Here is a 16,387-nt window from a genome sequence, read left to right as displayed (position 1 = left end):
AAACTCCAAAAACAGCACGTCCAAGCTGACGCAGGTCCAGACGTCCTCGTCGCCACTTTTGTTATGTACGTCCTTGATCTACGTACATGTAAGGCCGAGACTTGAATGGAACAACACTTCTTTATTCAGTGTGCTTCTCAGCATATATGTCACAGAGACATCACAGAGATTCCTTTTTATACTGTAATACCACACTCACAGGAAGTGCACACTATGGCAACAGCACAGTTTGTAAACTCACTGGTTGCCTTTGATGGTGCGAGACGTCCTAGCCATTATAACTGGGAGGGGCGATCCATTTGCCATCCTCCCTATTCAAATGGACTGGAAGTCTACTAGTGATGAACTGGTTTCATTTCACACATGAAGGATAAAAAGAGCTGAATGGTTGGACGTCTATCATCGTCAATGGCACTGAAACAGTAGGTAAAAAATTGTACTCACCTTAATTTAAGCATTGTTTTGGCAAATCGAACTAATTTCGGGATTAAAAACTGTCTATTTTTTAAAGAACTATTTAAACAAACAAAAATAATAATGATACAGTACTTGTACAAACCTAGAACCAATGGTCCAATGTAAAATCAATTTGAAAAACTAACGCCCATTTATTTTGAAAAGAACTGTGCTTTTTCCGGAATAGATTTCTGTCACTTAACGAGGCTGACCATTGGTCGAAAATGTAAGCCTAGAAAAGCCGGCGGCAGAAGAGTAACTCTTATATCTCTTCTCGGTTCTAAACTAACTGCCCTACATAGGACAGAACCTAAAATGCGCTTATTTTGCTTAACTTGATATTGAAACAACATTTTACGCATGAGATAGCTCGATTTGGAAGCTACGTTAGCCTTGAAGCTAACTTGCGTATTCTGGTGCCGAACGCTGTGGAATGTCTTGAGATACCAAGCCTGGAGCGCAATAAAAGTGAGTATTTCATGTTTCGCTCATTTATTCACACTAAATAGTGATGTCATGTATCAGCGTCACGTTACGTCGATGTTCTTAATGTCACATGACCGAATTACCTCAATTGGTCGGATTACACGTTAATACGAAGAGGAACAATGACATAATCGTGGGTCAATTGTTTATCTGTCCTTGTCATTTTCAATTAATGACATGAAATGTAGTATGATTATATTCAAAATGGACAGTTGAAAAGCGAGACCAAGTAGTAGTCCAAAGCACAGATTGACATGTTGCTTAAATTTACAGAAAAAGAAATTACAGAATGTACAGGGCAAAGGCAGAGATCATAAAACCAAGCCTTCCCACACACTACATACACAGTAAAAATATGTTTTGCGTGAGAGCGCAGGTTTGCATAAGGACGGTACGGACATAACACGACCAACTTTTCAGGATGCTCAAATTGTCCCCACCACCTCTGAAGCAACCTTATTTGCATTATATAATGACTTCAGTTATATAGGTAATTTAGATTGCCGTCTCATGTGTTGTAAGGATAGAATTGACCCTACCTTTATCATTTACCGTAATTTTTGGACTACAAGGCGCACCTGACTATAAGCCGCCACCCACCAAATTTGACACAAAAACGGCATTTGTTTACTGATAAACTGCACTGGAATATAAGCTGCAGCCGTCCTCACTGTGTCATGGAATATTTACACCAAAAGATATTAACAGGTAATACTTTATTTGACAGCGGCATCATAACACCAAACCCCATTAAGCTTTGAACCAATTGGCTGCAAAGCTTAAGTGCTTCAAGAAGCTTTATTTGGCCATCACTGCTCCCTTGGGGGAGACAGTCATCCTCTGCTCCCACCTGCTACAGTGCTGGCCAAAAGTATTGACACCCATAAGCGGATTTTAAAGGGGGGCCAGGCCCCCTCCTGGCCAAAAAGTGTGATTGCATGTAATTGACTTTCCTATATATATAAAACTTGTAAAGCAATAAAACTGCAACAAAAATGAATGAAATGAACAAAAAAATATATTTTTATAATGGGTCAAAATTATTTTTTCCAACAGATCATGTGACTTGCAACTTAGACGGTCATTTGCGTATAATTTTCAAAAACAAAATTAGGGATGGGCAATTTTATTTTTGAAATGTTTTTTTTTTTCTTTGATTGAATTTTTAAAATTTATTTATTTAAGCCACTTTTTGGGGGATTAATGATTTAGACACAAATGTCCTACTCGTAATATGGCCCAAACACAAAAAGGATTGCTTCAATCAAAGAAAACTTTTTCAATGAAAAATTAAGTGTTCAAATGCAAATTTTTCAATCTCAAATATTTTTTCCATGATTGATTTTTTTTTTTTTTTTTTTTTTTTGATTGAAGTGGTTTTTCTTTTTGAAAATATATATTTTTTTGAAGCAACATATTTTTTGATTGAATGATAAAGACAAATATGCCCTTGCCAAAATGTGACCCTAACACAAATCAACACTTCAATCAAAAAAGTTGCTTCAATCAAAAATCAAAATAGCTTTCACATGCATTTTTTGGAGTTCTAAATTTATTTTTGCATTCAAACATTTTTTTTTTTGATTGAAGCAACTTTTTTTTTTTAATTCAAAATATATATATTGATTGAATCCATTTTTTTTTAAAATAAAGACACAAATCTACCTCCATATGGCTCCGCCCCGGAGATAAAATTTTTGACTGGGGTAACTACATTGGCACGACACCGGCGGGCGTACTATATTCAATGGATGACGATCTTGGCGAAAAGTATTGCCTAAGCAGCCTGATTGTCAACTTTTTATTATAAATATTCTTGTAAGTACATTTTATTGCTGACACTGCGTTTCGGGGTTATCAACGTGTTGAACATCCGCTTCCCATATCGATCAATGAGTTTCTTACAATGCACTGCCGGAATTTTAGACCAATTCTTCTTTGACCAACTGCTCCAGGTCTCTGAGATTCGAAGGATGCCTTCTCCAAACTGCCATTTTCCGATCTCTCCACAGATGTTCTATGGGATTCAGGTCTGGACTCATTGCTGGCCACTTTAGAAGTCTCGATTGCTTTCTCCCAAACCATTTTGTCGCGCCTTTGAAGTGTGTTTTGGGTCATTGCCCTGCTGGAAGACCCATGACCTCTGAGGGAGACCCAGCGTTCTCACACTGGGCCCTACATTATGCTGCAAAATTTGTTATTTGTCTTCAGATTTCATAATGCCATGCACATGGTCAAGCAGTCCAGTGCTAGAGGCCGCAAGGCAACCACAAAACATCAGGGAACCTCCACCATGTTTGACTGTGGGGACCGTGTTCATTTCTTTGAAGGCCTTGTTTTTTTCCTGTAAACTCTATGTTGATACATTTTCCCAAAAAGCTCTACTTTTGCCTCATCTGACCAGAGAACATTCTTCCAAAACGTTTTTGGCTTTCTCAGGTAAGTTTTGGCAAACTCCAGCCTGGCATTTTTATGTCTCTGAGTCAGAAGTGGGGTCTTCCTGGGTATCCAAGCATAGAGTCCCTTTCATTCAGACGCTGATGGATAGTATGGGTTGACACTGTTGTACCCTCGGACTGCAGGACAGCTTTAACTTGTTTGGATATTAGTCGAGATTCTTTATCTACCATTCGTACAATCTTTCGTTGAAATCTTTCGTCAATTTTTCTTTTCCGTCCACATATTGGGAGGTTACCCACCGTGCTTTGGGCTTTACACTTATTGATGACACTGCGCACGGTAGACACAGGAACATTCAGGTCTTTGGAGATGGAGTTGTAGCCTTGAGATTTCCCATGCTTCCTCACAATTTTGCTTCTCAAGTCCTCAGACAGTTCTTTGGTTTTCCTTCTTTTCTCCATGCTCACTGTGGTACACACAAGGACACAGGACAGAGGTTGAGTCATCTTTAATCCATTTTAACTGGTTGCAAGTGTGATTTAGTTATTGCCGCCACCTGGTATGTGCCATAGGTAATTAACAGTTGCTATTAATTAAACAAATTAGAGTAGCATCACATGATTTTTCAAAGGGAGCCAATAATTTTGTCTGGCCCATTTTTGGAGTTTTGTGTGAAATACGTGCATATTAATGATCAGTCGAAATAATATTCCAACATACAGAGGTATGAAAGAGTATCTGAACATTTTGGAATTTCTCACATTTCTGCATAAAATCCCCATAAAATGTGATCTGATCTTTGTCAAAATCACACAGATGAAAATATAGTGTCTACTTTAACTAAAACAACCCAAACATTTATAGTTTACGTTTTAATGCGGCTAGCATGCAAACAATGGCGAGGGGGGCGGGGTTCGGGGGTAAGTGAACCCTCTGCCTAAGGAGACTTAAAGAGCAATTGAAACCAATTTTTACCAAACAATTTAAGTCAGGTGTGTGCGCAGGTGTGGTTTAAACCTGCCCTGCCCACTATAAAACACACACCTAGTAAGAAATGTCTTGATAAGAAGCACTGTCTGATGTGGATCATGGCTCAGTCAAAAGGGCTGTCTGAAGCCCTGCGATCAAGGATTGTTGATTGTATCAAGCTGGGAAAGGAAACAAAACCATCTCTAAAAGTTTATAGGTTTTCATATTTTAGTGAGGATAGCATGCAAACAATGACAGAAGGGGGAAAAGTATGTAAGTGAACCCTTTGCCTAAGGGCACTTAAAGAGCAATTGAAATCAATTATTACCAAATAAAAGTCAGGTGTGTGCCCAATCACTGATGAGTGGTTTAAAGCTGCCCTGCCCACTATAAAACACACACCTGGTAAGAATTGTCTTGTTGAGAAGCACTGTCTGATGTTCATCATGGCTCTGTCAAAAGAGCTGTCTGAAGGTCTGCGAGCACAAAAACATCTCTAAAAGGCTGGATGTTCATCAATCGACAGTCAGAGAAGTTGTCTGCAAATGGAGAGAGTTTGGCACTGTTGCTTCTCTCCCAAGGAGTCTCAGTCCACCAAAGATGATGCCAAGAGTTCAGCGCAGAATAATGAGAGAGGTAAGAAAAACAACAACCCTAGAGTGTCTGCTAAAGACTTGCAGAAATCACAGGCACAGTCTAATATCTCTGTGCACACATCAACTTTATGTAAAACTATGGCCAACAATGGTGTTCAAGGGAGGACTCCATTGTGGAAGCCACTGCTGTCTAAAAAAAAATTGTTGCTCGCTTAATGTTCGCAAAAAGGCAGAAGTTTTGACAAAATATTTTGTGGACTGATGATACCAAAGTTGAATTGATTGGGAGTAACACACAGCATCATTTGTCAGGAAAAACGGAACAACTCACCAACATGAACACCTCATCCCCCATGAAGCATGGTGGAGGGAGCATCATGATTTGGGACTGTTTTGCTCGCTCAGGGCCTGGACAACTTGCAATCATTAATGGAAGAATGAATTCCAAAGTTTATCAGGATGTTTTGCAGGAAAACCTGAGGCCGTCTGTCAGACAGTTGGAGCGAAAAAGAGGATGGATGCTGCAACAAGAAAATGATCCAAAACACAGAAGTAAATCAACTTCAGAATGGTTTCAGAAGAACGAAATACACGTTCTGGAGTGGCCAAGACAAAGTCCAGACTTGAACCCCATTGAGAGACTGTGGCATGACCTAAAGACAGCAATTCATGCCAGACATCCCAGGAATCTGACTGAACTGCAGCAGTTTTGTCGAGAAAAATGGGCCAAGATTAGTCTTGATCGATGGGCCAGACTGATCTGCAGCTACAGGAAGTGTCTGGTTGAAGTTATTGCTGCCAAAGGAGGGCACAAAATATTAAATGTGATGGTTCACTTGTTTATTTTCCCCCCCTCTGTCATTGTTTGCATACTATCCTCATTAAATATGAAAACTTATAAATGTTTGGGTGGTTTTAGTCAAAGCAGACACTGTTTTTTATATATGGTTGATTTTGACAAAGATCAGATCACATTTGATGGTGATTTTATGCAGAAATCTGAGAAATTCCTAAAGGTTCAGATACTTTTCATCCCACTGTACATTTTTTAAATTTTAGTATCGTGTAGATGTGGTTTAATATCCTCAAACTAACAATTTTGTGCCTCTTATTGAAATATATTAACTTATGTGTTGATTGGATATACAATCGCTTAAAGGCACTCGAAAGTCACTCAAAGAAAAAAAAGTCACTAAAAGACAATAATAATATTTTGACTTGTTGGACCGCAGAACCTTTCTGGATTTGTTGTCTTTTGGTACTGGTTTTGCTGGTAAAGAAACACAAATCTCAGCAGGGGCATCAGGACGTACTGTGTTGACATTACCAATGATCAGATTGTTTGCATATGATGCGGAATCTGAGCGTGTTATCATGTCATGAAACCATAGCATACACAGGGCTAACCTGTTGTTTGAGTTTGATAACATAGCGCTTGCGAGGTTGACTGAGGACACCCAAACTGGGCTCATTTTGTGTAAAACATCATGTTCACAGCAAAAGGATGAATGGACACCACATGATTGGACGACATAAAGAGTTTAGGGCTCCAGCTGTCTATTATTCGATGAATTAATTAGTTCGAAGAATCGAGTAATCGGATAAGGAACATAAGAAATGTAAACACCTGAGCTGAGCCTCAAACGGTATACAAAAAAAATAAATGAGGATTTAAGTACAACAAAAGAACAATTGGCTAACTTAAATAGCAAAAGTCCGCTAGCTTAAATGCTATAAAATGCTAACTTTTTTTTTTCTTTACAATGCCCTTAACAAATGGTTCAAACACATATTCCCGCAAAAAAATGGCTAAATATACCTATAAACTAAATTACAAATGCATTAAAAAATATATTAGCTCAAACAAAAACTTTGTTTATGTTGGTCTTAACAGGGAGCAGCTGGATTCAGCCATGTAAAATGAGTTTTTGTCATATTCACTGTTGCCACTAGAGGGCAGTGTATCCATCCAAATCAATAAAACTAAATGCAAACACCTTCAAAACAAACCATTATAACGCCACTTTAATTAAACGAATACTCAAAGCAGTAACATTGAATTCGAATCTTTTTTCTAATCAAATTACTCGAGTTAATCGTTACAGAACTAAAAGAGTAAACTTGTTGTTATGCAAGCATTTCTTTTCTGATATGACCCAGAATGCTCCACCTGCCATACAGCGTCCTGGAGCGGGATCAACCCCTCATCCGAATTTCCTTCACCACCTTTGTTATCGGGATGCTTCTTCTCCCTGTGACTGGCCTTACATTGTCACTCTTCATCTCTATTATTTACCATTTTGAAGATGCCAACTACACGCACTGTCATGTAAGTTTTGACAAAAAGTTTTCAAAGTGCTCAAGCAGAAAAAACCCAAGATGTTAGTTTTAAGATGTAGAGTTTTATGTCCTCCGCCAGGTAGACAACTACCTCCCATCCATCAGTGCCGCCATTAGCCGCGTGCCAGAGCTCTACATCTGGCGGTTTTGCATCGGGCTGCACTCGGCGCCACGATTCCTGTTGGCTACCACTTACTTCTCTTTTTACCGCCTTCGCTTTGCCGCCGCGCTGCCAGAGCTGCTCCTCAGCTGGCTGGCGTTCGTATGCAACCTGGTCGAAAACTCTGCCCTTCTGCTGCTCACCTATGTGTCATCCACAGAGGACTACGGTGAGTATGCAAAAGCAGATGGTATCAAATGCAGGGTTTTAACCAGGGGTGAAAGTGGCTAGAATTTCTTGCCGGAACTCCCCGTCGTGAAGTTCGCCACGGAGCCAGATATTTTATTTAATTAATTTATTTACAGTGTGTGTGTGTGTGTGTGTGTGTGTGTGTGTGTGTGTGTGTGTGTGTGTGTGTGTGTGTGTGTGTGTGTGTGTGTGTGTTGGGGTCAAACCTCCTAAAACTAGTAGAATGCAAAGAAAACTGTTTTGGTACAGTTATTTCTATAACACATACAAGAACTGATTTTCATTCAAAATTGTATCTTTTCAATGATTTGCAAAATAAAAGGTAACAAAAACAGCAATAACCCCAACCTCCATCTCCTAATTTTTATTTTTCCTCATTGCCTCACATACTAAATGCCAAATCTCAATTTTAACTACTTAAGAACATAGGATGTACTTAATATTAAAATTGAAGTTAATGTAAACATTTACTTTTGCTTTTTAAAAAAAATAATAAATATATACAGTGCCTTGCAAAAGTATTCAGCCCCCTTGAATCTTGCAACCTTTCGCCACATTTCAGGCTTCAAACATAAAGATTTAATTTTTTGTCAAGAATCAACAACAAGTGGGACACAATCGTGAAGTGGAACAACATTTATTGGATAATTTAAACTTTTTTAACAAATAAAAAACTGAAAAGTGGGGCGTGCAATATTATTCGGCCCCTTTACTTTCAGTGCAGCAAACTCACTCCAGAAGTTCAGTGAGGATCTCTGAATGATCCAATGTTGTCCTAAATGACCGATGATGATAAATAGAATCCATCTGTGTGTAATCAAGTCTCCGTATAAATGCACCTGCTCTGTGATAGTCTCAGGGTTCTGTTTAAAGTGCAGAGAGCATTATGAAAACCAAGGAACACACCAGGCAGGTCCGAGATACTGTTGTGGAGAAGTTTAAAGCCGGATTTGGATAAAAAAAGATTTCCCAAGCTTTAAACATCTCAAGGAGCACTGTGCAAGCCATCATATTGAAATGGAAGGAGCATCAGACCACTGCAAATCTACCAAGACCCAGCCGTCCTTCCAAACTTTCTTCTCAAACAAGGAGAAAACTGATCAGAGATGCAGCCAAGAGGCCCATGATCACTCTGGATGAACTGCAGAGATCTACAGCTGAGGTGGGAGAGTCTGTCCATAGGACAACAATCAGTCGTACACGGCACAAATCTGGCCTTTATGGAAGAGTGGCAAGAAGAAAGCCATTTCTCAAAGATATCCATAAAAAGTCTCGTTTAAAGTTTGCCACAAGCCACCTGGGAGACACACCAAACATGTGGAAGAAGGTGCTCTGGTCAGATGAAACCAAAATTGAACTTTTTGGCCACAATGCAAAACGATATGTTTGGCGTAAAAGCAACACAGCTCATCACCCTGAACACACCATCCCCACTGTCAAACATGGTGGTGGCAGCATCATGGTTTGGGCCTGCTTTTCTTCAGCAGAGACAGGGAAGATGGTTAAAATTGACGGGAAGATGGATGCAGCCAAATACAGGAACATTCTGGAAGAAAACCTGTTGGTATTTGCACAAGACCTGAGACTGGGACGGAGATTTATCTTCCAACAGGACAATGATCCAAAACATAAAGCCAAATCTACAATGGAATGGTTCAAAAATAAACGTATCCAGGTGTTAGAATGGCCAAGTCAAAGTCCAGACCTGAATCCAATCGAGAATCTGTGGAAGGAGCTGAAGACTGCTGTTCACAAACACTGTCCATCCAACCTCACTGAGCTCGAGCTGTTTTGCAAGGAAGAATGGGCAAGAATGTCAGTCTCTCGATGTGCAAAACTGATAGAAACATACCCCAAGCGACTTGCAGCTGTAATTGGAGCAAAAGGTGGCGCTAAAAAGTATTAACGCAAGGGGGCCGAATAATATTGCACGCCCCACTTTTCAGTTTTGTTTTGTTTTTTTGTTAAAAAAGTTTAAATTATCCAATAAATTTTGTTCCACTTCACGATTGTGTCCCACTTGTTGTTGATTCTTGACAAAAAATTAAAATTTTATATCTTTATGTTTGAAGCCTGAAATGTGGCGAAAGGTTGCAAGGTTCAAGGGGGCCGAATACTTTTGCAAGGCACTGTAAGTAACATGCATTCAGAAAAATAAATACAAATGACTTATATTATGCAGAGTGAAATGGAATATATTTTGAAGATCGTGCAAACATTGACTTTTTTAAATCATAAGGAAATGAATAAGTAGCCTAACATAAGTGAACAATTATAAGTCCAAAGTGCACATTGACACTAAGATGTTTTAAACCTCCCCATCAGAGCAAATAAAACTATAATAAATAAGGCTGCTCAACTCTTTCCTAGCTCTTAAAGATTTGATCCATTTTCTGTTGCATTGCTGTTTTTTGTCGCATCAATTCAACAAACTTTTTTTTTTGCTGTTCCCGAAAACATGCATATTTGAACAAATCAGAGCTACAGTATCTCTGCTGATCACATGTCAGTATGTCAGCCAATTGAACGAATAAATGAGTCCAGGGGTTTTGCTTTGCATTCGCACATTGACGTGACTCATCATTGTCAGACTCAGATAACTGCAGCAGATGGGGCAACTTCCATGCCGTCAGTGGAATAAACTAAATAATGAATATCGGTGGAAATGGATTATGCTGCACAAGCACTTTATTATGCTTGTTGTTAACACTTGTGTATGTAAATCTGATGTTGGTAGATTGTTTTCTTCTTGGAGATGAAATGCATGTGTGGCAGCTTTTTTTTTTTTTTTTTTTTTTTTTTTTTTTTTTTTTACATTTGCCGTCATATTTTTGGAATCAAAGCACCGCGTACCGGAACAGCATTCCGGCCCAGAATCTTATACCGGAACTGCGTTCTGGCCCTGAATCTTATACCGGAACTGCGTTCCTGACCGTTCTGGCCCACTTTCACCCCTGGTTTTAACTAAAATAAAAGTACATGAAGTGTTTAAAATATGGATATTGTTTTCTTTCTGCAGACATTCATAAAGGCGCCTTTATCGCTTTCATTGGGAGCTCAACTCTCTACATGCTTATTACATGTAGGTTGTGGTATGTGATCAAGAGTCACTATGTGAAGAAAGAGGTAAATTCAACTGCGGTCGATGGATTGATTTGAGTTGATTCAGAGTTCAATTGATAAAGGGAAGGAGCGTACTGACTGATTGTTTGCATGTCAGGAACTGATGTCGTTCAGGTGGAAGTTGCGTCTGCTCCTGTTCAACTTGAGCTGCTGCTTGGCTGCCGCCTACTTCTTCAGACGCCACAACAAACACTGCGAGGCTGGAGGTGAGCTTGCCTTCACCTTTTCGACACTTTCACCGATGACGATTGCGTACTCTGCTGTCCTCAGTCTACACGCTGTTCGCGCTCTGCGAGTACCTGGTGGTCTTCTCCAACATGGCCTTCCACACCACGTCCATCTTAGACTTTGGAAAAGAATCTGTCATGGTGACCGTATTGCCTGAAGACAAACGATATTGAACTGCACAGGAAGAAGTTGATTGTTTTTTTTTTCTAATCAGTTTTAAAAAAAAAAAAAAAAAAAAAAAAAAAAAAACATTGTATATAAAATGTATGTATAAATGAAAAACAAATTTTCAAAAGATTCCTTAGTCAACTTTCCTTCAAACAATTGAAGGTACTCGCGTACCGCCCATCATTTGACTGTTTTGTTTGGGGTTATACTGCTCCCATAGTAGTTTTCCTTCCTCCTGGGCATATCCAAGCTAGGCGGTTGCCTAGGACGCCATCTAGTGGCGCGGGCGCCAAATTGCTTTGGGGAAAAAAAATACACTGAAAAAATTCTCTCATTCCAGAATGTTTTCTAACATATCAAGTACATTTAAATCGACTACATTTAAAAATACTTTCCATTTCCAACCTGGATTTTAGTAGCCATCTGCTAATTTGTGGCACATTTGAGGCAGGAAGGAACAGTCCATGCTTACTGTATGTAAGCAGATCCACTTTACAAAAATAATGCACACGTGATTATATCAAAGTCATTCAAACAAACATTTTCTAAACAAAACAAAAAAGTTCACATCAAACTAAATGGCACAACTAGCAATTAATGAAACAACCGAAACAATAAATAAATAATTAGCACAGAACTTGTTTTAAATGTTATTTCCATCTGTAGTGCGGCAATGCATGCTGAGAAGCATGTTGTACGACAACAGTGTTGACAGCAGGTGGCAGCAGAGATCTCTCAAGGGAAGTAAAATTTACATTTAGCAGTGGTGGACAAATGGTAAATGGTGTTATACTTATATCGCTTTTCCACCTTTCAATGAAGCTTCTTGAAGCAAAGAAGCTTTGCATTAGTTGGCTGCAAAGCCAAATAATGGTTCATTTGCTCTATGGTGCAATCAAGTGGTCATGAAGCCCAAGAGGCAAAGTGTTGAGATTTCTATGGGTATTTATTTAAGAAAATGATATGAATGTGCTTGTGTGAATGTGACCAAAAAGCAACAAGTGCTATAAAGATAATTAAAAATAATTTGCTAATTGCTATTCATTTATATTTAGAAACAGTAGCTTTTACAGTGTTTTGGCAAAATATAAAATATTTAGAATATACTGTATATATTGTTATTTTTTGGGGGGGCACCTAGTCACCCAGGGCCGGACCTGCATTATGCTGCAAATTTATAACGTCTTGATCAGATTATTTTTCTTAAATCTAGTCAAATACTTTTCTCCATCTTGTTTTAAGTTTTAAAGACTAGTTTACAGATTAATGCGTCGGATTATTCCATTTACTTTACATTTACATTTGTTTTTATGAAACCCATACACATAAAAGTTAGTAATTTTTCACCTAAATAAAGAAATAATTGCTTTCAACTAATATTTTGAACAATATCTATTCCTGAATTTAGAACATTTCTGACAAACAAGCTTTTTTTTACGATTAAATAAACGAATGTATTGCTGAAAATTAGTCTGTTAAGCCTATTTTCAACTAGCTATTCTTATTTCCAAAAATCTGAGTAAAATTTTGTTAAATTATTCTTTTATTCCAGACAATTGTTTTAGGTTGTTTTATTGACCTGACATGTTTCGGCGACTACTTCCGCCTTCATCAGAGTGTCACTGATGTTGGTGTGATGCGTCTTTATCAGCTGATGGATGAAGGCGTAACTTACCTGTCAGATTTGACAGGCGAGTCACGCACTCTGCTGACCATTCACTCTTCCAGGATGCTGGTTCAAGTAGAGGAGAGCATGACGCCCCCTCGTCCCTGTTGATGGTCCTCGGGCCCCGCTTGCGGATTTCAATGGCCTCCCTCATCCAGCGCTGATGTTTGTTTTCTTTGGCGCAGATGACTGGCCTTTTCCCAGTCCATTATGTGGTTTGTTATGTGTGCAGTCATCAGTGATGGCTGACTTGTGGTGTTCCTGTTGCACTTGTTCGTTTACTGCTTTTGTTTATCTTATTGCTGTCTCCTTGTTACACTCCTTCTTGTGTTCTGTTTTTCATGTAATAAAGCTCCTCCCTGTCTCCCCAATGTATGATTTATTGCATGATTTGCATGGAATTTCATAGATGGAGTTGCATTTGTTTTCTGGGTTGATTTTGTCCTTTGGATGGACCAATATCTGGCAGAGTGTTGTCTGTGGTCTGACTGGTGTGTTTATGTTCTATTTTTTCATGACTCTTTGGATACGTTCCGCGACTCCTCAAACGTACGGCAAAGTCACCATATCTCTGTGTTCTTGTCACAATTGTCTGGGATAAAAGAAAAATTCAAGTAATCTATATGTGTAGACAAAATGATCACAATACAACTGAGTAAAATTTACTTGAAGCACAAGCAGATAATTATACTTATCTCTAGTAGATTTACACCGAAAGCAAGGGAATTTAACTAATTTTAAGGAGGTGTATTTTTAAAGTGTACACTTCTGGCCAAAAGTATTGGCACCCCTGCAATTCTGTCAGATAATGCTCAATTTCTCCTGAAAAATTATTGCAATTACAAATGCTTTGGTAGTCATATCTTCATTTATTTTGCTTGCAGTGAAAAACACAAAAAAGAATGAATTTTTTTTTTTAAATCATTATCATTTTACACAAAACTCCAAAAATAGGCTGGACAAATGTATTGGCACCTTCAGCCTCATACTTGGTAGCACAACCTTTAGACAAAATAACTGCGAACAACCACTTCAGGTATCCATCAATGAGTTCTGCTGGAATTTGAGACCATTTTTCTTTGGCCAACTGCTCCAGGTCTCTTGAGATTTAAAGGGGGCCATCTCCAAACTGCCATTTTCAGATCTCTCCACAGGTGTTCTATGGGATTCAGGTCTGGACTCATTGGCCACTGTAGAAGACTCCTGTGCTTTCTTTAAAACCATTTTCTAGTGCTTTTTGAAGTGTGTTTTGGGTCATTGTCCTGCTGGAAGACCCATGGCCTGTGAGGGAGACCCAGCTTTCTCACACTGGGCCCTACATTATGCTGCAAAATTTGTCTTCATACTTCATAATGCCATGCACACGGTCAAGCAATCCAGTGCCGGAGGTAGCAAAGCAACCCCAAAACCTCAGGGAACCTCTGCCATGATTGACTGTGGGGACCGTGTTTTCTTTGAAGGCCTCGTTTTTTCCCCCTGTAAACTCTGATGTTGATGCAATTTTCCAAAAAGCTCTACTTTTGTCTCATCTGACGAGGGAACATTCTTCCAAAACGTTTTTGGCTTTCTCATGTAAGTTTTGGCAAATTTCAGGCTGGCTTTTTTATGTCTGTGGGTCAAAAGTGGGGTCTTCCTTGGTATCCTACCATAGAGTTCCTTTTCATTCAGACGCCGACGGATAGTAGGCCTACGGGTTGGCACATGTATACCCTCGGAATGCGGGACAGCTTGAACTTGTTCGGATGTTAGTTGAGGTTCTTTATCTACCATCCTAGGTAGACACAGGAACATTCAGGTCTTTGGAGATGGACTTGTAGCCTTGAGATGTTTCCTCACAATTTTCCTTCTCAAGTCCTCAGACAGTTCTTTGGTCTTCTTTCTTTTCTCCATGCTCAATGTGGTACATACAAGGACTCAGGACAGAGGTTGAGTCAACTTTAATCCATTTTAACTGGCTGCAAGTGTGATTTAGTTATTGCCACCACCTGTTATGTGCCACAAGTAAGTAACAGGTGGTGTTAATAACACAAATTAGAGAAGCATCGCATGATTTTTCAACGAGTGCCAATACTTTCGTCGGGCCCATTTTTGGAGTTTTGTGTAAAATGATAATGATTTTATTTTTTTTTCATTCTCTTTTGTGTTTTTTCATTGCAAGCAAAATAAATGACGATTTTACTACCAAAGCATTTGTAATTGCAATCATTTTCTGGGAGAAATTATTATCTGACAGAATTGCAGGGGTGTCAATACTTTTGACCAGAAGTGTATAAGTGTGGTCAAAATGAACTCAATACAAATGAGTCAAATTTACTTGAAGCACTGGCAGATAATTTCACTTATGTCTAGATTTAAAAATTGAAAACAAGGGAATTCAACTAGTTTTAAGGAGATGTGTTTTTGCAATGCACATTATATGTACATATCATCCTCACCAATGTCGCGGGGGTGCTGGAGTCGATCCCAGCTAACTATGGGCACATTAAATGTTAACTTATTAACTGCCCTTGACAATAATAGACCCACTACCATGTGCACAAAGGTAAAACACACTCCAAAATTCCAAATTGTATGTATGCCAAAGAATCAAGTGGCGTTTCCAGTTCATACAGGAGGAACAAATCTTATTTTTCAACTCATTGCCTGGCATTGGACATCTACTAGTGGTAAACTGTCATTTATTTTCATTTTAAAGAAACACGGTGGAGGCCTGTGTGATGATCAAATATTTATTAATATAGTATAGGCCTTTTGACAGCCCTTCTGTTTTATTTTCGGTTTTTCTTATAGCTTGGGAGGGGAAAAAAAGGTCTGCATACAGGAAGAGAAAGCGACTTCCCATCTCTGAGGAGTTGCTGGAAACTGGACAATTGGCGCCATCTTCCTCCACGGTAGCCTCTGTGGGAATTATTTTTCTTGCTTACCGTTTTTCATGAAGAAAATGATAAAAATCTGAAAAAATTTTGCACTTGGAACATTCCAACTTCTAAGATTTCATGGAATTTGTTTAGTCGCTCATTGGCTGCCACTGAGTGTGTAATCCGTTTTAACATAGACTTCATAATGATATTGACGGGTCAGATTCCGCCTTCACTGCGCCAAGCGTTCAAGAAGGGAGCCATCCCACAATCCGCTTCAGATATTCGCAGTCAGTTGCAGCGACACATGCTGCCATGCCAATGCCGGATTTCTGTTGAAAAAGTACGAAAGCTGTACCGCATACAAACAGGAAGGATTGTCTCAGGAGTGATTTGTTGGAGGATTCAAGGTAATTATTATATTTCTCAAGAAATAAATTCTTTTACACAATAATTTTCAACGTAAAAAGCTCTTTGTTGTAAGGCTGCTGCCACATTGTCTGACAGACTAGCATAATTCTTCAACATATTTACGTAAAATAAATGCTAACTGCACGTTCTTTTTTTGTGTGCTTTTAACCAAGACTCGAGACTGTTTTATGTCCATATCTATAAAGAATTCAGGGATTTAAGCATTTATTCACAAGAATTTTCACCAGAAAAGCTCTCTTTACATTTGTAGCCGCCACATTGACTAGCACACTAGCATTGTACTTTGACAAATTTACGTAAAATAATGCTAACTGCA

General features: G+C 38.9%; 1 protein-coding gene across 6 annotated transcripts; it reads left to right on the top strand.

Moving 5' to 3' along the window:
• Positions 1–262: 262 nt before the first annotated feature.
• Positions 263–16,381, top strand: pgap2 (post-GPI attachment to proteins 2). 6 transcript variants are annotated; one of them, XM_057820777.1, is made up of 6 exons: positions 263–422; positions 7,068–7,236; positions 7,327–7,576; positions 10,616–10,722; positions 10,817–10,925; positions 10,990–16,375. In XM_057820777.1, the coding sequence occupies exons 1-6, from the start codon at positions 385–387 to the stop codon at positions 11,118–11,120; spliced, it is 804 nt and encodes a 267-aa protein (XP_057676760.1). In that variant the 5' UTR covers positions 263–384; the 3' UTR covers positions 11,121–16,375. The 6 variants fall into 6 exon arrangements, with proteins under 6 accessions (XP_057676760.1, XP_057676761.1, XP_057676763.1 ...); XM_057820778.1 differs by having other exon boundaries at positions 264–422; positions 7,089–7,236; positions 10,990–16,378; XM_057820780.1 differs by having other exon boundaries at positions 288–426; positions 10,990–16,377.
• Positions 16,382–16,387: the final 6 nt, after the last annotated feature.

The sequence above is a fragment of the Corythoichthys intestinalis genome, chromosome 18 (assembly GCF_030265065.1).
Source record: "Corythoichthys intestinalis isolate RoL2023-P3 chromosome 18, ASM3026506v1, whole genome shotgun sequence".
Taxonomy (NCBI): Eukaryota; Metazoa; Chordata; class Actinopteri; order Syngnathiformes; family Syngnathidae; genus Corythoichthys; species Corythoichthys intestinalis.
This window is presented reverse-complemented; position numbering and strand designations above follow the sequence as displayed.

What these genes read in the sequence shown, in the direction of transcription:
- pgap2 (XM_057820777.1), top strand. Translation starts at nt 385, where the DNA reads ATGGTTGGACGTCTATCATCGTCAATGGCACTGAAACA. An exon ending in GTCATCCACAGAGGACTACG is followed by an intron (nt 7,577 to 10,615) that starts GTGAGTATGCAA and finishes TTCTTTCTGCAG; the next exon opens with ACATTCATAAAGGCGCCTTT. An exon ending in GTCACTATGTGAAGAAAGAG is followed by an intron (nt 10,723 to 10,816) that starts GTAAATTCAACT and finishes TTTGCATGTCAG; the next exon opens with GAACTGATGTCGTTCAGGTG.